The sequence below is a fragment of the Molossus molossus genome, unplaced genomic scaffold (genome assembly GCF_014108415.1).
Source record: "Molossus molossus isolate mMolMol1 unplaced genomic scaffold, mMolMol1.p scaffold_m16_p_7, whole genome shotgun sequence".
Taxonomy (NCBI): domain Eukaryota; kingdom Metazoa; phylum Chordata; class Mammalia; order Chiroptera; family Molossidae; genus Molossus; species Molossus molossus.
This window is the reverse complement of record NW_023425401.1, coordinates 78,813,222-78,834,782: the sequence shown is the minus strand read 5'-3', so window position 1 is coordinate 78,834,782 and position 21,561 is coordinate 78,813,222. Positions and strand designations below refer to the sequence as shown.

Genomic DNA, 21,561 nt, shown 5'->3' with positions numbered 1-21,561 from the left:
TGGGAATACATTTTCAGATAATCCCCATGAACTGAATGAAAATTACTAGAACTCTAGGGAACATCTAAATTTATGGAAGTACTGGCAAGAAAAATCAGGAGAAACAGAAAACAGAAATCAAGGGATTGAATGAACTGAAAATAATTATAGTTTTTGCAATTTTTAAAATATTGCTGATTTTTTATCTTTTTTGTTTTCCAGACATAAGGACACTTGTTTCTTTTTTTTTTTTCTTTATTGATTTTTAGAGAGAGAGAAAGGGAGAGGGAGAGATAGAAACATTGATGAGCGAGAACATCAACTGGCCGCATCCTGCATGCCCCCAGCTGGGGATCGGGCCCACAACCTGGGCACATGCCCTGACTGGTAATCGAACTGGTGACCTCTTGGTGCATGGGTCGATACTCAACCACTGAGCCACATTGGCCAGCCTTGTTTTATTTTTAAAGCAATTTGGTAGATTATACTTTCATAGGCAATATTGAGGCATTTATATTTTCTTCTGGAAAATATTAAAAAAACCCACCTAATTCCTCTGGAATTTGGAAGCTCTTAATGAGTTTTATTGTTCTCATGGTAATATATTTGTTTGCATAAATCCACAAGAATCTAATTTCTTCATAAGAGGACTCAAAGCTAGTTTCTAATTGTGGTTTTCTAAACCAAAACTTTGACTGAAATGTCATGTCTGAGACTCTGAATGTCACCAGAAAACTTTAAGGAATGAGGATTGACTTTGAAGCCAAAGAAGGCTCTTGGAGACATGGCCTCGTACCTTGCTTGGTCATGTGGTTCATAGCAATCTCTCCAGGTAAGGAATGAAGGTTGCTTTCCTGAAAGATGGCAAAAAGGAACCTCAGCATCTTTGGGAACCTCAAGGACTTGAGGACAAGGCCCAAACCTGCAAGTGTTCCAGGAACTGCCTGATGGCAATTGTGGCTTTGGCTTCTCTGCCCCGAGGGTCTGAGTTGACTGCTCACTAGAGCTCAATCTAAAGATTTCTTATGAATGATAACATTCCAGCAAAGTAAATTGGAAAAAGCCTGTGCAATTAATTTGATCTATTTGATACACTTGTGTTTATGCTAATAACCAAGCCGGAGTAGAACTAGATATAATACAGTCTCTTTAACAGGAGGGTACATTTAGGGAGAGAAAAATTATGTCTCAATGAAAACCACAATACCCAATCATGGGTACTGAACTCCAGTATGGTTAATTGTCCTCAAAGTTTTGTTTAAAGCCTGTATCTGTGTATGCTACACATGTCTAACACCTGATGACATCACCAGAGATGATATTCTAACTGCAGACATTCTATCAGATTGTCACCATGTGATTTCATTCAAGGGAAAGCCTTACAACTGGAAATCTTCTCAACTGGTTTGTGAATTACTGCATATATTAACCTTTATGTTTTGTGTTGTTTCATAGAATGTATGCCTATGTCCCTGTTTATCTAATTGCTTACTCACACAGTATAGACCAAATTATAGAAGTCATCGGTATTACTATCTCCTGAAATATGAGATTCAATGGTTTGGACTTATGATTCAGTGAAACATGGACAGCCTATTGGCTTCAGTTAAAGACTGCTTTCACCTTTTGGCTCCCCTCCTCTTTTGTCAGGCAGAGAGTAGCTCAGGACTCCAACCCCCACCAGCAGGAAGCACTTACAAAAAAGACCCAACATTCCCTTTCCCTCAAAGGATTCAGAGCCAAAATCCTTAAGAAAAAAAATATAATAGGCCAGAAATATTACAGCTCAGCAAGGCACTTTCCACTTAAAACTAATCTCATAGATATGAGATAAAATCAACAGGAGGGAATGAAAGGGGGGGGGGAGAGGATAACAAAATAGAGAACTAATCATAGTGGGTACTAGACACAGTTATAAGAAATGTTAATCATGCTATTAATCGTGATTGCTTTGTTCTGATTAAAGAAAGCATATTCTTACTTCATTGGGAATTGTATGCCCCAGGACCTGGGAGTTAACTTCAAAATGTAGCCCATTCTCCTTATCCAAGGACTATCCCTTCCATCATGAAAAGACTAACAACGTTGGAGTCCTGGAGGTCGTACACTGGAGACAACCCTTTCTAGCCCTCAGCCCACATTACTTCCCATGCCTGTAATCTATAACCGTTTTACCCACTGTTATTCCTTTTGCTTACTTCACCATGTAATCTTTGTTCTTTCACCTAGTATAAGCAGTTGGCAAATAGGGGTGTGGGTGTGGGGGGGAAGATTCGATTTTTATGGGCTGACCTGCTGCTCTCTCATACTGCCAGCAATATTGGAATACATGCTCATATATGATTCAACCTTGTCTGTCTTTAACTGGCATGAGTAGTGACAGGTGGCCTGGAGCTGTTTGTTGTCTGGTTTCAAAAGAACAGGAGAGCTTAGGCTGGGCTGCTTTGGCTCACTGGGAAATCAGAGAAAAGAGAGCCTTGGAGAGAGGTTCAGGGGTTAGCATGGGCCAAGCTGCCACTGCACATTGCTCCCCTCGTTGCAAATATTGTGGGGTCCCTTGGAATTTAGGAGATGTGTGCCTTTGGGGGAAGGAAATGGCACTTGCATGCTCCCCGGAAAGAGAGAGCCAAGGAGAGCCTAGGCTGCACTACTTTGCCTCACTGGGAAGTCAGAAAGAAGGGGGCTTTGGAGACAGATTCAAAGGGCTTGTCTGGGATGAACTAATGCTGCTCATTACAAGCCTTGGGGGAAGGTCCCTTAGGGTTTAGGAAATGCATGCTGTGGGCGAAGAAAAGAGGTGGGGAGGTGAGGGTGTGCTCCTGGGAAGGAAAGTGTGTTGGGAGCTTAGTTTTTCAAGGGTTTTAAAGGCTGGAAATCTAGAGGATGTCTTAGGGGAGGATCAACAGAGTATTCATCAGCTTTATGCTGTTGTATCAAAATGAAATTTATTTTCTTAATTTGTGTCCTTGGGTGTGGTTGGCAAATGACACCAATTGGATTTATTGTCTGTCTCCCTGAGTAGGGTGAAATGTATACCATTTACTCTTAAGTGTCCTTGGTTTGGGGAAGGCAAGATTTTGTAGGTGGTTGCAAACTGCTGTTTAACTATCTTAGTTTCCCTATTTTGCTTGTCCTGGAATTTTCCTAGAGTCTTACTATTCTATAACAGTATTTCCCCTTGAAATCTAAAACCAAGCTGCCGATTAGCCCCTTCCCAACCAAGTTTTCCCCAATTTTTCAACCCCCAAATTCTTGGCATTAGCTTTATCTCACATTCCACAACCAATCTTTTAGCAAATCTTGATTTTACCTTTAACATATATCCAAAAGTCACCATCTCTACAAGCCTAAAGCTATCACCTCAAGCCAAGCCAGCATTCTCTCAACTAGATTATTGAAATAGCTTCCTAATCATTCTCCGAGATTTTGCTCTTACCTCCACATTTCAGTCTATTCAACAGACATTGAGCCCTAGTAAAACTATATCCCTGCCCTGGCCGGTTTAGCTCAGCGGTTAGAGTGTCGGCCTGTGGACCACAGAGTCCTGGGTTTGGTTCCCGTTAGGGGCGTGTACATCAGTTGCAATTTGTCCCTGGCCCCGTGGGGTTGTGTGGGTGGCAGCCAGTCAATGTCTCTCTCACATCGATGTTTCTGTCTCTCTTCCTCCCTGTCTCCTTCCCGTTCTATCTGGATAAACACAAAAATGCCCTTGGGTGAGGATAAAAACACAAAACAAAACTATATCCCTGAGCTTTCAGTTATGCTGGGTTTCCATTCTTGCACTTAAATAAAATGTTAATTTTAGACCATAAAGACTACTCTATTACACAACCATCATTTCAAACTATGCTTGGAATTATTTTGATAAATGCTACCTTTCACATGCACATCACATTAAAAAGTTATATGTATTTTCAAAGAAAGCATTCTAGGTCATAAAACAGAGCCAAAACAATTGAACTTTGGGGGATACAAACCCACAATAACCCAATTGATACAGCTGAGCTAATCAATTAAAGCTTCATGTAGTATTTACTTCATAATCATCATCAGACTGTTGAAAATCTCTTAAATTTGCCAATTCATTTTCTTCAGGAATCCCAATATGACAAAACTTGTATTTTAAAATTAGAGAAAACGATTTAACAGAAAATGTCATAATTTCATATTATATTTTCAATGCTTTCAAAGCCCAACAGTGATTTTTAAAAAGAAATAAAACAATATGCTTTCACTGAGAAAAATTTAAAAAATCTATACAATTCAAGCTAGTGAAATATTTTATTGTACATAATAAAAGTGGTGTTTTTAAAAAAACAAAAACATTTCCAGGCCCAGGCATCTGCAGAAGTATGCGAGGAAAGAATTCCACTGCGGTATAGTAAGTGGTACTCCACTGATGAAACCATAATCCACTCCACTCCCTATAGTACATACTAACATTCACCACAGGCTTGAAATCCCTGTAGCATCTGTAAATGAATTTTATAAAGTATCACAAACATGCGTATGATGCACAGGAAGATGGAAAAATTTAGACTGTAACTGCATACCTTATGTACTCCCAGTTTTTCTAATTTACAACTAGTTAAGAATCACAATACTTAAAGAAAGTATTTTAAAATAACATACGACTCATTGGTAAGTGATTTTCTACTCAAATAAATAAGAAAATTTTCATTTTAATGTCGCATTGAATTTCAGTACTTTTCAATCCAAGAAAAAATAAATCAACTGAGACATGGTCATGAGTTCAGGATTATATATATTACAATTTGCCTTGTTATAATACATTTGTGGCTTTATGATAAAAATAACTCAGGAACAAGCTACTCTGCATCACAAGAAAAAAAGCATTAAAATGTACTTCTGAAATAAGTTTTTTCATTTAATTCCAGAATCTCAAAACAGTATTAGACCTTGGCCTTGTTTAAAAAAGTTTAGTTAAACACTAAGCTAGCTAAATAACTTTTTGAAAGCTTTAAACACAACTGATATACAAAATGCTTTTCCTCTAATCTCAATCTTACATAAATGGAAGAAGTGAGGGGGAAAAGGTAGACAATTTCTTTAGCAGCATATATGGCTAAATCCATCAACCACCTTAAACTAGAAAGTCCATTATTGACACCTTTAAAAATAACTGGGCAATATCAAAAGTTACACACTTCATAAACCAAAAGGCAACAATTTTAGGATTATGGTAAGTAAAATATTTTTGAAACACTTCAAAAACTTTTAACATTAAACTAGAGGAATCATCTCGTCATTGTAAGAAAGTCATAAGAGAAAGTGAAAAGACATTTAAACTAAATTGATTCTCAATTCTCTTTGAACAAAAGAAATAAAAAATAATGGTTGCTTAGCTAAGCTTTGTGCTCTAACCAAACTAATTACTGTGATCTTTAAATGGCAACAGCCCACTTGACTAGGGTAGCTTGATAGTTATGAGTAATTTTGCAGTAATTAAAAAAAAAACACTAAAATGATCCAATCATGCAATCTTTAGCTTATGCATTCTGCATCTCTTTGCCAATCTTGTAGCTGAGGATCTTGTTCCAATCAATCTTGGTGCGTGTAACTGGCAATTGTCGACGTAAGGCTTTGAAAGTAGTGTCTGACATTGTCTGATAATTTTCACTGATGGCAGTCTGTGAAAAACAATAGTTACACGTTCAATGAAATAAAAGGAACAGAACAATTTATAAAACACATAGATGTTTTAGGAAAAAACTTTATTTAAGCATCCTGTTTCATTGCTTTTAAAAGTAAAATAAAACCCCCAATATGGTTTTAAAAGCTGTTCAAAAGTATTTAAAAGATCCGGGATAGTATGGCTCAGTGGACTGAGCGTTGTCCCAAGGACTGAGAGGTCCCGGTTTGATTTCTAGTCAGGGCACATGCCTGGGTTTTGGGCTCCATTCCCAGTAGGGGGTGTGCAGGAGGCAAGAGATCCATTGCCTTTCTCTTCCTCTCCCTCCCTTCCTCTCTCTCTAAAAAAACCAATAAAAATGTACTTTAAAAAAAAAGGGCAGCTAAAAGAAAAAGCTTATAATCATTTTGAATAATTAGATGCAATAAAATAAAATTGTAAGAGTTAACATTTGTGCATCCTCATTTTGGACCTATTTTACTATTATTCACTCAGAACAATTTCATAAATTACTGTTTGTAAGGAGTGAAAACTTGCCAATCCACAAATTGAACGGTTATGTTGAAGAGTATATTCTAGAAGCTGATAAATAATGTAAAAAGCAGAGTACAAAATAAAATATGATCTAAGTACACTACACATAATCCAAGTGCTTTGAGAAATACTTCCTAAATTAAAATTTCCAATCAGAAACAAAACAATCATTTAAAACCTTGACATATTTTGAATAATACTCTGAATTTTGCCTACACTTTCACAAGTTTGCCCTTGAAATAAAAACAAACAAAAAGACTACATCTTAGCCATGGCCAGTTTGGCTTAGCGGTTGGAGCGTGGGCCTGCGGATCAGAGAATCCTGGGTTCAGTTTCCACTAGGGGCACGTACCAAAAATAAAATAAAATAAAATAAAATAAAATGGCACTTCCCCAGCGAAAGGCTGGTTTCCTACAGCTGCAAAAAGAAATTAAAAAAAAAAAAAAAAAAAGGACATCTTATTGTAGTGAAACAAAGAAAACAATTCAGGCTTATGACTAACATCAAAATTTCAGTGCCATTATTTATAAGCAAACATAGATAAAATAATTTTTAAAATCATACCTGGTATTCATTTTCTGCAGCTTCTACAATCTTTATAAATTCTTTTGCTGTTTGTACCTCATTCTGAATAAAAAACAACCAAAATTGAATAAAATATTAATTAAAAACTATACCTCTATTATTTTTAAATAGGTATGCTAATAAATGTATGGGTAACATGTTATACTTTAATAAATAACAGATGGAAATTATAATAGAGGAAAAATACTGTAAGAGAATTATTGTAAGTCCAAGGGGAACTAGGTAAAAATGCTTGAAAAGTCTATAGAATGAGGTTGGTCTCAGTGTTTCACTGATTAAGTAAAGAGAAACTGTAATAATACACATTGCTGGAAAATGCAATTAATAACACTTGAGATGCATTCCAAAAGACAATCTTTATAGGTAAAAAGTCAGATTCCTAATTGATGACTATATCTAAATATTGTTTAATTTACTGAACAATATTTACTGCCATAATAATACATTAAAAATATTACCAATTAGGAAGAACACATTTTCAAGTTTAAGGTGAAATTACTGTATTGTTTAAATAGTTTTTGGAATTTTTAAAAACTTTCTAACACATGAACTTCTTTGATATTTTTGCTAACACTGGTAAAGTTAACGGACATCTAAACTTTTGTATAAAACAGTGTTAATGTAAAATTCTCAAATTAATGTGAAGTTCTCAAATTATATATTGATAATTTATAGTTGATCCTTGAACGACATGAGTTTGAACTGTGGGCGCCCATTTATATTTGTGTGTTTTTTTTTTAAATAAATACAGTACTATAAATTTATTTTCTCTTCCTTATGATTTTCTTAATAATGCTTTCTTTTCTCTAGCTTTCTTTACCGTAAGAATACAGTATATAATATGTATAAAATACAAAATATGTGATAATCGTCTATGTTAGTGGTAAGGGTTACGGTCAACAGTAGACTATTAGTAGTTAAGTTTTGGGGAAGTCAAAAGTTATATGCAGATTTTTAACTATGAAGAAGGTTGGTACCAATAATCCCCAGATTGTTTAAGAATCAACTATGTATAGTTACACATATATATTTATTTTTCTATAATGGGCGCATTTTTCTCTGTCCAAAAATGCTAGAACAATGAAAACTATAAAATAAAATGAAAAACGCACTCCTCAAAAAAAACCAAAAAACAGTATAAACTGACATATTAGTTAAGTTTAATTACTATAATAACCATCTCTCACAACTCCACAGTCTATAATTTTATAGACAAATGTCTCTTAAGGAGATTCTTTGCCCAATGTCAAGCTCCTCAAAGAAGTTAATAATCAAGTACCCTGCTAAGCAAGTAATAGTGTATGTATGCTCATCATGATAAAGAACTAAATCAGATATAATGTCTCAAGGAGAACCAGACATCTATAAATTTCTTTTACTGGTAAATTTTGCAAGAAACCTACAACTTAGTGAAAAAAGCAGAAATCACCTAAGTGCTAATAAAAACTTTAAAAAAATACAGTTTTCTACTATTCTCAGGTAGCATTTGGCTTAACACATTCATTCATACATATTTCTTAATGTTCAATCAAATGCTTTCATAAATTAAAAGTAAAATGTTCCTTAACATTTCATAAGTTAGCTAATTTAATATATTAGCAGTTGATATTTAAAATATACTGGTACTTTTAGGTATACAACACAACTGTTTATGGGAAAATGTCACTGTAATGTTATATTATTAATATCCGTGAGGCAACAAAATTCCACAAAGAAATAACTGCACATGCAACAGGAAGAATGTGTGAAAAAAACTCCGCAGGAAAATAAAACTAAGTTCAAAGTTTCTTGAATTTGAAAGCTGAACTTTAGAAAACTTCATTAAATCATAATCCAATACACAGAGGGGGTAAAAAAGCATACAGTACAAACATAAAGGTTAAGTACAGGATCACAGATGTAAATTTATGAGCTAAAACTATAAAATTTTTAGGAAAAAACACTCAAGGTAAATCTTCATTCATGACTGTGGGTTAGGCAATGGTTTCTATTAATATACCAAAGGCACAAGTAACAAAAGAAACAAACTGGACTATGTTAAAACTGAAATTTTGCTGTGGCTGGTGGTTCAGTGGTTAGAGTGTCAGCCCCACACTGAGGGGTCATGGGTATGATTCTTGGCCCCAGTAGGCTGTGTGTGGGAGGCAACCAACTAATGTGTCTCTCTCACACTGATATTTCTCTCTCTCCCTCACCCATCCTCCAACCCCCACTTTCCACTCTCTCTAAAAATCAATGGAAACAATATATCTTCAGGTGAGGATTAACAACAAAAAAACCTGAAATATTCTGTTCTGCAAATGATACTATCAAGACAGTAAAAACATATATAGAATGGGAGGTAAAATTTGCAAATTATATTTGTGATAGATCATATGAATCCAGAATATATAACCAACGACTACAACTCAACAATAAAAACACAACCTCTAATAATCAGAGAGATGAAAATTAAAACAGAGAACCCAGAAATTGATCCAAGACATTATGCTCCATTAATATGTCACAGAAGTGGCAAGATAATGCAATGAGTAAAGACAGCCTCTTTAATAAATGGTGTTGGCTAATCATCAGAGAGATGATCTCACTTATATATGGAATATAATGAACATAACAGTCTGAGGAATACGGTAGACCCAGAAACATGGAAGTAGGGCACAGACTGACATCCCTCAGAAGAGGGGGTGGGTGGGGTGGGAAGAGATAAACCACAGAACTTATATGCATGTATGCATGACCAATGGACATGGACAACTAAGCCGGGGACGGGGCGGGGGTGGGGTGGGGAGGGGGGTGCCAATGGGGTAAAAATGGTGAAATATCTGTAACAAAAAAATAAATAAAAATATAAAATTAAAAAAAAAATGGTGTTGGGAAAACTGGACAGCTACATGCAAAAAAACGGAACTAGACTAACAACTTACACCATACAAAAGAATAAACTCAAAATGGATAAAAGACTTAAATGTGACTCATGAATCCATAAAAATCCTAGGACGAAAATGTACGCAACAAAATTTCAGACATTATACGTAGCAGAATTTTCACTGAAATATCGCCTTAGGCAAGAGAAACAAAGGCAAAATTAATACATGGGACTACATCAAACTATTAAAAGCTTCCGCACAGCAAAAGAAACCACCATCAAAATGGAAAGGAAACTCACTATATGGGAGAGCATAATTGCCAACGATACTTCCGATAAAGGGTTAATTTTCAAAATATATTGAGCCTTCATACAACTCTACAAAAGGAAGACAAAGAACCCAATTAAAAAATGGGCACAGGACCTAAGGAGACACCTCTCCAAACAGGACATACAAATGCCAAGAGACATATGAAGAAATGCTCAACATCACTAATCATCAGAGAGATGCAAATTAAAACACCTATGAGGTATCACCTCACACCTGCCAGAATGGCTGCCATCAACAAATCATCAAAATACAAGTTCTGGTGAGGGTGTGGAGAAAAGGGGACTCTAGTACACTGCTGGTGGGGATGCAGACTGGTGCAACCACTATGGAAAACAATATGGTGTTTCCTCAAAAAATTGAATATTGATCTGCCATTTGATCCAGTGATCCCACTTCTAGGCATATATCCTAAGAAGCCTGAAACACCAATCAGAAAGAATATATGTACCCCTATGTTCACAGCAGCACTATTTATAATTTCTAAGATCTGGAAGCAGCCCAAGTGTCCATCAACAAATGAGTGGATTAAAAAGCTGTGGTACATATACCCAATGGAACACTATGCAGATGTAAGAAAGAGAGATCTCTTATACTTTGAGATGACATGGAGGGACCTGGAGAGCAATATACTAAGTGAAATGAACCAATCAGAGAAAGACAAGTACCACATGATCTCACTTATTTGTGGAATATAATGAAGAAAAAAAGCTGATGAACAAAATAGATCCAGAGACATAAGGAGTATTGTTCAGATTGACGAATCTGAGAGAAGGGGGGCGGGAGGGATGGATGAGATAAACCAAAGAACTTATATGCATGTATGTGTAACCAATGGACATAGACAAGAATGCTGGGGGGGGGGGGGGGGATGGGAGGCTGGATGGGGAGGAGGGTGTCTTGATGGGGAAAAGGAAAAACATCTGTAACAAAAATTAATTAAAAAAAGAAATAGGTAAAGGATCTGAATAGACATTTTTAATACATCAATGAATAATAAATAACATGAAAAGATGCTTATTATCATTATACATCAGAAATATGTAAATAAAAACCACAATGAGATGCCATTTCATACCAACTAGGATAGCTATAACTAAAAATATATAAATTATGATGAGGATGTGAAAAAATTGGAACCCTCATATACAACTGACAGAAATGTAAAAAGATGCAGCCACTTTGGAAATAGTCTGGCAGTTTTTCAAAAGGTTAAACATAGAACTCCCATATGACCCAGCAATTCTACTGCCACATATATACCAAAGAGAAACTATAACAAATGTCTGCATAAAAATTGTACATGAAGGTTCATAGCAGCAAAAATGGAAAAAACAACACAAATGGTCCGCATCTACCTGTGGTATATGGAATATTATTTTGTCAATAAAAAGGAATGAAATATTGATACTTGCTCCAATAGGAATGAACCCTGAGAACCATGCTAAGTGAAAAAAAAAAAGCCAGTCAGAAGAGACCACGTATTATAGGATTCCATTTATACGACAGGTCAAGAATAGGCAAAATCCATAGTTAGAAAATTAATTCATGGTTGCCTAGGCCTGAGAGTGGTTTGGGGAAAAGGTTGGTGGCGGGGAATGGGGAAGGACTGATAATGGGTACCAAATTTTTAGAGGAAAAAAATGTTCTAAATTAGACTGTGTTGATTATTGTACAATCCTGTTAGCATACTAAATAACACAGAATTTTACACTTTAACTGGGTGAATTGAATAGTATGTCAATTATATCTCAATAAAGCCGCTAATTTCCATTACTTATCATCTTTAATCTATCAGAAAACACTTGAATCTGAAGCAGAAATATCACTTAAAATGTTACTTCCAAAACGGTTCTGGTTTTATAGAAGTATTAGATTGTTTAAATTGTATTTTAGAATTAATTACTTACAGACACTGTTAGGGAATCCTGTATATCTTTATGACTCACTAGCTGAACATTACCATCTTCATAATAATGAACCTATTAAAAAAAGAAATTGCAGAAACCATACTATAGGCAGGAACCATTATTATCCTCATGACTTCAACAATCACATGACTATCAATTTCAGCTGTAATCTAGACTTCTCTGATGAACTCCCAACCTTTTAAACCCCAGTAAGACTTCCTGCCCTCAATCTAGTAAGAAGACTAGCTAGCAGTTCCTGTAATCACCCATGCAAACCTTCCATTAACCTGATTGCTGGACATTTTTACCTCATAGATATTCTACTGATACCTAAATTCAATATTTCCAAAACTGAGCTCACAATACTCCTGCTCCTCTATTGTATATTTCTACCAATCATTTAATTCCTCAAATTCAGACATAAATTTATTCACTAAACACTGAGTGATTACTACATATGCCTTCTACTAAGAAGGTTCTAGGGATACACATCTTTTTAAAAATAGTCCCTTGCCGTCCCGATTTGGCTCAGTGGATTGAGCATCATCCTAGGAACTGAGAGGTACCAATTCGATTCCGGGTAAGGGCACATGCCTGGGTTGTAGGCTTGATCCTCAGTGAGGGGCATGAAGGAGGCAGCTGATCAATGTTTCTCTCTCATCTATGTTTCTATCTCTCTCCCCCTTCCGCTCTCTCTAAAAAAAATCAATAAAAACATGTAAAAAAAAAAAGTCCCTGACATATTGCAACACAACATAACAGGTATGTATAAAGTAAATTAGCTCGGCCGATTTGGCTCAGTGGTTGAGCTTTGACCCATGCACTAAGAGGTTGCCAGTTTGATTTCCAGTCAGGGCACATGCCCAGGTTGTGGGCCCAAACCTCAGTGGGGGACATGCAGGAGGCGGCCAATCAATGTCCTCTCTCATCAATGTTTCTATCTCTAAAACAGTGGTTCTCTACCTTCCTAATGACACAACCCTTTAATACAGTTCCTCATGTTGTGGTGACCCCCAACCATAAAATTATTTTCATTGCTACTTCATAATTGTAATTTTGCTACTGTTATGTCTTAGGCGACCCCTGTGAAAGGGTCGTTCCACCCCCAAAGGGGTCGCGACCCACAGGTTGAGAAATGCTGCTCTAAAATAAAGAAAAAAAATTTTTTTTAAGTAAGTAATACTTCAGACTCTCTCTACTCATAAAAAAGGACTTCAAAAAAGAGACAACACTGCACTTGGATTTAGCAAAATGACAGACAAATCAGGGAAGATAAAGGAAACCAAGCTTAGAGAACAGCATACTTTAGGAAGGCCTGGAGGTACTTATGGATGGAATGTGTGTGAGGTCAGGGAGGAAGAGAAGTGGATGGAGGTATACATACAGGTAGGGAACAAGCCAACTTTGGGCCTTGAATGCCACGTAAATATGTCCGGACTATCTAATACATGAGAGTATACTGCTAAAAGGGGTCATAAGCAGGCAAGAAACACATCCAGATTTAAATTTTAAAAGTCATCTTTCCTGATGGAAATATGAAAAATGGATTAGGGGATGGCAAAAAGTCTAGCAATTCAACAAAATAAAGCAATGATTCTATGCCAGACATAATGCTAAGTGTTCAAAATAGAAATATGAACCAGACAAATCCTAGCTCTCAACAAGCTTTGGTCCACCAGGGACAGCATTTTACAAAAAAAAGACGAGAGCTGCTGACACCTAACTGAAGGAAGAATGTCAACAAAAATGGCTACCATTCATTAAACACTTTATGTCTTCCTCTATTTTAACTTTTTTGTCCATTTTAACTAATCTTTAAATAGTTAAATGAGCTTTTTTATTGTGTGTGTGTGTTTCTTAGCTGATGAGAAAAAAAAGCTTAAATGACTTTCTGATATCACACAACTAGTAACTGGCAGAGCTAGGATTCAAACCCAGGCAGTCTGTTTTCAAAATCCATACTCTTAACTTCATTTCTGTAGCCCCTAAAGGACAGTCACTAAGACATAAAAGTAATAGTATATAGGACTAGAAATTAGAAATGTATATTGGAGCCAGATGATAGAGTAGCAGTGTCTAATTCACCTTTATTCCTTTATGGCTCTTGGCACAATACAATATCTTTCATGATAGTTGATCAACAAATGTACTGAATGTGTGAACCAAGATTAAAAAAAGACTAGTGAGTATTTTCCTTTAACTTATTTATTACTATCTATATTGAAATACTTGGTCTTAGCTATCAAATAGTCTTCTCTATAAAAATTTGAGCTTACATTAGGCCAAAGAATTCAGTTTTAAGGGATTTCATATAAGAAGCCTAAATACGAGTACATAAGATACTTATATATGTACTATGGACATATATTAATATACATATAATACATATATTTATAGATCTAAACCAGTGGTTCTCAACCTGTGGATTGTCGTGACATCTTTGGGGATTGAACTACCCTTTCACAGAGGTCGCCTAAGACCACTGGAAAACACATATTTCCATGACGATTCATAACAGTAGCAAAATTGCAGTTATGAAGCAGCAACAAAAATAATTTTATGGTTGGGGGTCACCACAACATGAGGAACTGTATTAAAGGGTCGTGGCATTAGGAAGGTTCACTGATCTAAACACACTTATATTAATATCATACTTCACCCAACTCCAACCAATTGAAATGACAAACAGAAGATGCTTACATGAACAAATTATATAAACAGCAGACCAAATGATAGCACCTAATTTTAGCTGTGTTTTTAGAATCTGTCAATTATATTTGCAGATTCTTGTTGACTATGGATAATGAATTAAAGGTTATTTAAAAGATAAAATCAGCCTGGCTGGTGTGGCTCAGTGGATTGAGCGTTTCCATGAACTAAGAGGTCCCGGTTTGATTCCCAGTCAGGGCACATGTCCGGGTTGTGGGCTCAATCCCCAGTAGGGGGCATGCAGGATGCCACAGATTGATGTATTTCTTACACTGATTTTCTTTTTCTCCCTTCTCCTCTCTCTAAAAAAAAAAAAAACACACAAACAATAAAAACATTTTTAAGAAAGATAAAATTAGTACTACTTGTTTTTCCAATTACCTCAACAGAAAGATCTGAAAAAGAAATGGTTATTGTATATTATGAAAATGTAAACTTACGAGTCATTGTTTTTCTACTCAGAATCATTTAGAGCTCACTAAACAAATTCTTTTTATTTCATACCTGAATTTTCAAGATGCCAACCACTTGAGTGGTTGAAGGAGTGATTGTAAACTTCCACTCTGACCTCCAACGACCATTCCTTAAAAATAAAAACAGCAGCTGTAAACAGGTAAGGAAAATAATCTGAATAAATTTTAAGTTCTAGATTTAAAATTAATGTTACAATCTGAGAGAGATGGGGGATGAATCCTGGATATTAATTTAATTAAAACATATAAGCTACTTTTAGAGAAACATTTGAAGCTATTTCTTCAATGGACTCACTTATGTTTTAATTATGAACAAAATGAATAAATGTTCAGATGCAGTTTAACATTAACTGAGTGATACAAAGTACCAAATAATTTAAAAAGAATGGAGAGTACTACACATTTTTTTCTTTAATTGATTATTTTTTTAAGAGAGAGAGGAGAGGGAGAGAAACATTGAAATGAGAGCAAAACATTCAGCTGCTTCCTACTGGGGATCAAGCCACAACTCAGGCATGTGCCTCGAATGGCCATCTTTTAGGGCATGGGACGATGCCCAGCCAACTCAGCCACACTGGGCAGAGCAATAATATAATATTCTTAAGGAAGTTTTGATATCTGAAAAGAGAAGGGCTATAAAGAATGATAAGCATCAGATTTTTCTCTTCCCTTTTCCAACTTTAGGTTTAAAGTTTTAATATCAAAAGCACACTTTCCTCCCACTTCCTGAAATGATTTTTGGTATACAAATGAATATACGCGTACATCATGGTAGAAAATTGTGAAGTTACAACAAGCAACAGGCATGGTATTCTTTTCTGTCTCCCAGGTAATAAATTTTATCCTTTTTTTCCCTGGTAGCCTTTCATAGCAACTCCTTTTCTTTGTACCTTTACTTGCTCTTTGCATGCTAAAGATATTCTGATATGCCAACATGTACCTGTTAGTATTTTTTTATCCTCACCCGAGGACATTTTTCCATTTTTTGTTCAGACAGAGTGGGAGGGAGGGAGAGACAGAGAGAGAGAGAAACATCGATGTGAAAGGGACGCATTGAGTGGCTGCCACCCACACGACCCAACCAGGTCCAGGGACAAACTGCAACCGAGGTACGTGCCCTTAGTGGGAACCAAACCCGGGTCTCTCTGGACTGCAGGCCGACTGCTGAGCAAAACCGGCCGGGGCTGTGCCTGTTAGTATTTTTTGTTGTTGTTAATCTTCACCCAAGATATATATATATATTTTTTTATCCTCACCCAAGGATATTTTTCCATTTTTTGTACAGATAGAGTGGGAGGGAGAGAGAGGAAGGGAGAGAGAGAGAGAAACATCGACGTGAAGGGACACATCGAGTGGCTGCCACCCGCACGACCAACCAGGGCCGGGGACAAACTGCAACTGAAGTACGTGCCCTTAGTGGAAACCGAACCCGGGTCTCTCCGGACCGCAGGCCGACGCTCTAACCGCTGAGCCAAACCGGCCAGGGCTTCACCCAAGATATTTTTTCAACCGATTTTTAGAGAGAATAAAAGGGAAGGAGGGAAGGGGGAGAGAGGGAAAGACATAGAGAGAGGGAGGGAGAGAGAGACACACACATCGACTGGTTGCTGCCAGCACATACCCAATCAGGATTGAACTTGCAACTCAGGTAGGTATCTTAGACTGGGAACTGAACCCAAGACCCTTCTTTGGTACTTGGGCTGACCCTGTAACCACTGAGCCACACCAGCCAGGGCCTGTTAGATTTTTACGAACAGTATACATTTCTAAAATAATTACAGGGCTAATAGATCACTATACTGACTTTGGTATAAAATTATTTGAGGGTTCTTTTAGATATTTCTGCAGCCTAACTAATCATAAAAATATGCAAAATGATGACTCTCATACCCAAAGTTAACATTTATCATTTGAAAAGTACTATTATTAGAACAGATATGTTGTATAAAATAAAAGAGAATTGTGTAACATGTCTTGATTTTTAGTGACTCATCTAAAATTATACATTGAAGCTTAACTGGAAAAAAACCTAGGACTATTAATTTTATTTCGTAATTCCAAAAAGAAGTTAATCTTTTCATTTACTTATTAGTATCAAGTACTAGTGAGTTCTAAGCATATATGCTTCTGATTTATCATTGACAACATGCATATATCACTGATTGTGAAAAGAAATAAAAATTCAAATCAAGTAATAATATGAATTGGAGAATTATTTCAAAAGATCCTTCCAAAGAAATTATTTATATAGTAATAGTAAATGATACTGAGAGTACCCTTCCATCAATGGTGTAAACAGTCAAGATGTCCTAGTCTTTAATGCTGTAATTATAAATTACAACAAACATTTATTAAGGCCCCCGATACTGCTAGACATTAGGAAAATAGTAGAGACCGAGAAGAGAATGTTCATAGTAAAATCTACAAAACAATCATGACTAATATTTTCTGATTTTTATTCCACCTCTACTATAAGTGAATTGAAGTATATTTCTTTGTACCAAAATATTTAGATTTTAATGATATTATTGTGATACGTGATATTTAGCACTTGGAATATCATATAAATTTTAATTGGAAACGATTTTTAACTTCAATGATATAATATCCATAGTGGTAGCTTAGAAAAAAAATTCAGGTATGTAAAGTAAAATAGTGAGAACAGAAAACTCAAGGACAGACATTATCTTCATTTTATATATGCTAGAGCTCAAATAAATTATATTTTTGAAAACTAATAAATTTACTATAACATCTCCAAATACACTTTCTGGTAAAACTGAGTAACATGAATTTTCCTTTAAGTAATTCAATTTCAATAAGATTGATTTTATTAACATATCCTGGCACAAATAGCATAAATTAATAGTGATTTTGTACAGATTTATTTCTTTAGCATACTGGTAGATTAATGCTACAGGTTTTTTAAGACTAAAATGGAGATACTACATATATATATATATATAAATAAAGTCCTTAAAAGTAACTTTGTACACCAGAATCTTTAAGTGACTGTAGCTTGTCATCAGGCATGTTTATATATGAAATTGATTTTCCTTCAGTGATAATGTATCTGCATTCCTCCAAATGTTCTTGGTTAACTTTGTAACCTTGCATTTATTTATTTCTGAGATGGTTAAATAGTAGAGCAAGCCTGGACTACAGATCAAACTGGCCCATAGGGATTACTGATAACTTTCAGGAGCACCAACAACCAACCTGATTAACAAATCAAAGACTAATATACTTAAAAGGCATATATTATGACCATACTTACTCTAATGACGATAGCATGTATTAACTCAAAAGGGGGATAAAGATAAAGATTTCATTTAATTCTGAACTTATAAAGTCTTGGAGAGCCCCAGAATTTTGTAATAAAAGATATCTCAGAAACAGTGTTGTTTAATAAAAAGGCCTAACAACTTGTCAAAGATCAAAGATTAATAGGGCAAGTCAGTGCTTTAGAGGAGTAGACTTTTATAAGGAAAAGTCAAACCATTTATACAAAAAATTATAAGACGATATTATAATTTGCCTCACTGTATAAAATATGTCATTACTTCCTCACATTGGCTAACCAGGCACAAGGCAATCCACATGAAAATATCTACTTCAAAGCCCCTGAAGTTCACCAAAAAAATCTATAATTCTTCCATTTATAACTGTTCTCCTCTTTCATAAAAGTCTCAATCAGAAACAACCCCTTCTCTTAATGAGCACATGGGCCTCCAACTGGTCTGCTCACAGGCACCCATATTCCTTTAGGATGGTGCTTGCTAATTTCTAAAAGCACTCAACACGCTCCCATGATCTTTTCAATGGATTTACTGCTACCTTTATTATTTTTTAAATTTATTAAAAAAAAATTTTTTTTTTTAAGACAGAGAGATAGAAACATCAATGTGAGAAACATGAATTGGCTATCTCCTGCACGGCACCCCAACTGAGGATTGAGCCCACAACCTGGGCGTGTGCCCTAACCGGGAATTGAATCGGGACCTCTCAGTCCATGGGATGATGCTCAATCCACTGAGCCACACGGGCCAGGCAATTTACTGCTACCTTTAAATAATTAGGCTGATTAAAGAGCAGATGCTGTTCTTATATCAAAAGGCTGAAGGTTACTTTTCCCCCAGTTTTATTTTGTATTGGTTTCAGATATACAGCTTAGTGGTTAGACAATCATATACTTTACATAGTGTTCCCCTCAATATTTCCAGTACCCCAACTGGCACCATATACAGTTATTGCAACACTACTGACTATATTCCCTATGCTTTACTTATATCCCCATGATTATTTTATAACTACCAATTTGTACTTCTTTTTCTTTATTGGTTTTAGAGAGAGGAAAGAAGAGAGAGAGAGAGATGGCAACATTGATGAGAGAGAACATTGAATGGCTCTCTCCTGCATGCCCCCCACTGGGAATTTGGCCCACAACCTGGGCATGTGCCCTGACCAGGAATCAAACTGGCGACTTCTTGGTGCATGGGTCGACGCTCAACCACTGACCACACCAGCCAGGCTCAATTTGTACTTCTTAATCCCTTCATCTTTCTCACCCAGTCCCCCAAGTCCCTCTCTTCTGGCAACCATCAGTTCACTCTCTGTTTCTATGATTCTGTTTCAATTTTGTTTGTTCATTTATTTTTTTCTTTAGACTCTAACTATAAGTGAAATCATATTTGTCTTTCTCCGACTGACATTGGCCTGAGCATAATCCCCTGTAGGTCCATCCAGGCTACTGCAAATGGTTAAGATTTCATCCTTTTTTTATGGCCGAGTAATATTCCACTGTATCTATGTACCACTTCTTTATCCAATTGTCTGTTGATGGGCACCTGGGGTTGCTTCGGTATCTTAACTGCTGTAAATAATGCTGCAATGAACATAGGGGTGCATATATCCTTTCAAATTAGTGTTTTGGGTTTTTTCATATATATACTCAGAAGTGGAATCTCTGGGTCATAAAAAAGCTAAAGTTTTACACTGTGTCTAGATTGCTCTTAGTCAATCATACACAAAAGACCAGGTATAAGCTCAATCAATAAAGCAAGAACCTTTGACAAGAATATAAACAATGTCAAAATTCCCTAAAACACAAAAGTTTTAACTTACCAAAAGTTTTTTGCTTGGAACTGATGGCTTTCTATGCAAGCAATAATGGTTTGCTGTCCATCTATTTTTTTACCATACACCTTGATGGCAAAAAAATAAAAATAAAAATAAACACAAGAGGGAATTTAGGGCCACAGAAAGTTCAACTTTAAACATCTATAAGATACTGAAAATTGTATAGCGCTTTGGCGGGAACATATAATGCTCAGATGTGAACAATTAATCACAGATTCTTAGTGGATCATAAAAGAATTCACAATTAATAAAATTCAATTTACTGAGTAAACCTGACTGTACTCTAAAGTAATCATAAACATTCGACACCTCACACTGTACTTTTCATTCCGAACGTAAGTACAGTATCAGAAGAAGTGTAAACATATAGATACCAATCTGACTGTTTCCATGCAAATAAAAACTGGATTTAGATTGTGATGATCATCTTTGTTTACTTCACAATGTTAGGGACTGCAATTTCTCTAGTCATTTAAAAAAGTATCCAGATAGAGATGAGAAAGTTACTTATAACTAAGAAAGATTGTTAAGAGAATGTCTATAATGGTATGATGGTGTTATTTTACCCCTTGATTACTGTTTTAGAAGTAATGAATAAATTGTGGCTTTCAATCCCCCAGGAACAAGTGAGAAACTCACTAACCCAATCTAACCACTCTATTTTTGAGTTACTCTTCCAAAATAATCTTAATCAACAAGTTATAATTCAAAGAATTTATAAGGTATTTTAGGTTATACTGCTATATTTCTCAAATAATTATTCAGAGCTAGATACTAAAAGGGCCCATGTAAATTTTTGTCTTAACGAGGAAATCTCTAAGAATGAAATAGTGTTCTATTGGTAATATTAATTATGTTGGAACAGCAGGTATAAACCAAGATTTATGGTCCCCTTAGGCTGGAGAGGTAGGCAGAGGTCCATAGGGCCTTGAAAGCCATATTCAGAAGTCTAGATTATATCCTAAGTGTTAATGGGAAATCAGTGAAGGATTTTAAGCAAGAAATTTTCATGATCTGATCGGCATTTCAAAAGATCACTCCGGCTATGGAGATCATAGAAGTACAAACAGACTGTGGACAACTAAAAAGCTTATCTGAGTACAATCTTATGAAAGAAAAAATTTTAAAAGCCCTCCTACTTTCTAAAATATTTCATTCTGGAAAAATAAAAATAGCTTAAACCTATGAAAGAACATTGTAAAACATAAGAAATTTTATTTTAAAACACACAAAATGATTCCACTTCCAAATAATTTTATTGTTCTAAGATCTCATAACTAAGAGAAACTTGATAGAAACTTATTGTCATGAACATGAGATTAAAAAATCTCATCATAATCATGTTCCTTTAATCAGTATATCAGAATTCCTACTTGTATTTAAT

General features: G+C 35.6%; 1 protein-coding gene across 4 annotated transcripts in view; it reads right to left on the bottom strand.

Moving 5' to 3' along the window:
• Positions 1-4,643: 4,643 nt before the first annotated feature.
• CAPZA2 (capping actin protein of muscle Z-line subunit alpha 2) overlaps positions 4,644-21,561 on the bottom strand; it is a 107,707-nt gene continuing 90,789 nt past the window's right edge. For 2 of the 4 annotated variants that reach the window (XM_036246682.1, XM_036246684.1), the window contains 5 exons: positions 20,163-20,242; positions 15,070-15,148; positions 11,857-11,928; positions 6,732-6,794; positions 4,644-5,630 (listed from right to left, as the gene is read on the bottom strand). In XM_036246682.1, coding sequence (XP_036102575.1) covers positions 5,490-5,630; positions 6,732-6,794; positions 11,857-11,928; positions 15,070-15,148; positions 20,163-20,242 — 435 coding nt within the window. In that variant the 3' untranslated portion in view covers positions 4,644-5,489. Of the gene's footprint in view, positions 5,631-6,731; positions 6,795-11,856; positions 11,929-14,717; positions 14,868-15,069; positions 15,149-20,162; positions 20,243-21,561 lie in introns of those variants that run through there. The other 2 variants (XM_036246683.1, XM_036246685.1) reach the window with 2 other exon arrangements.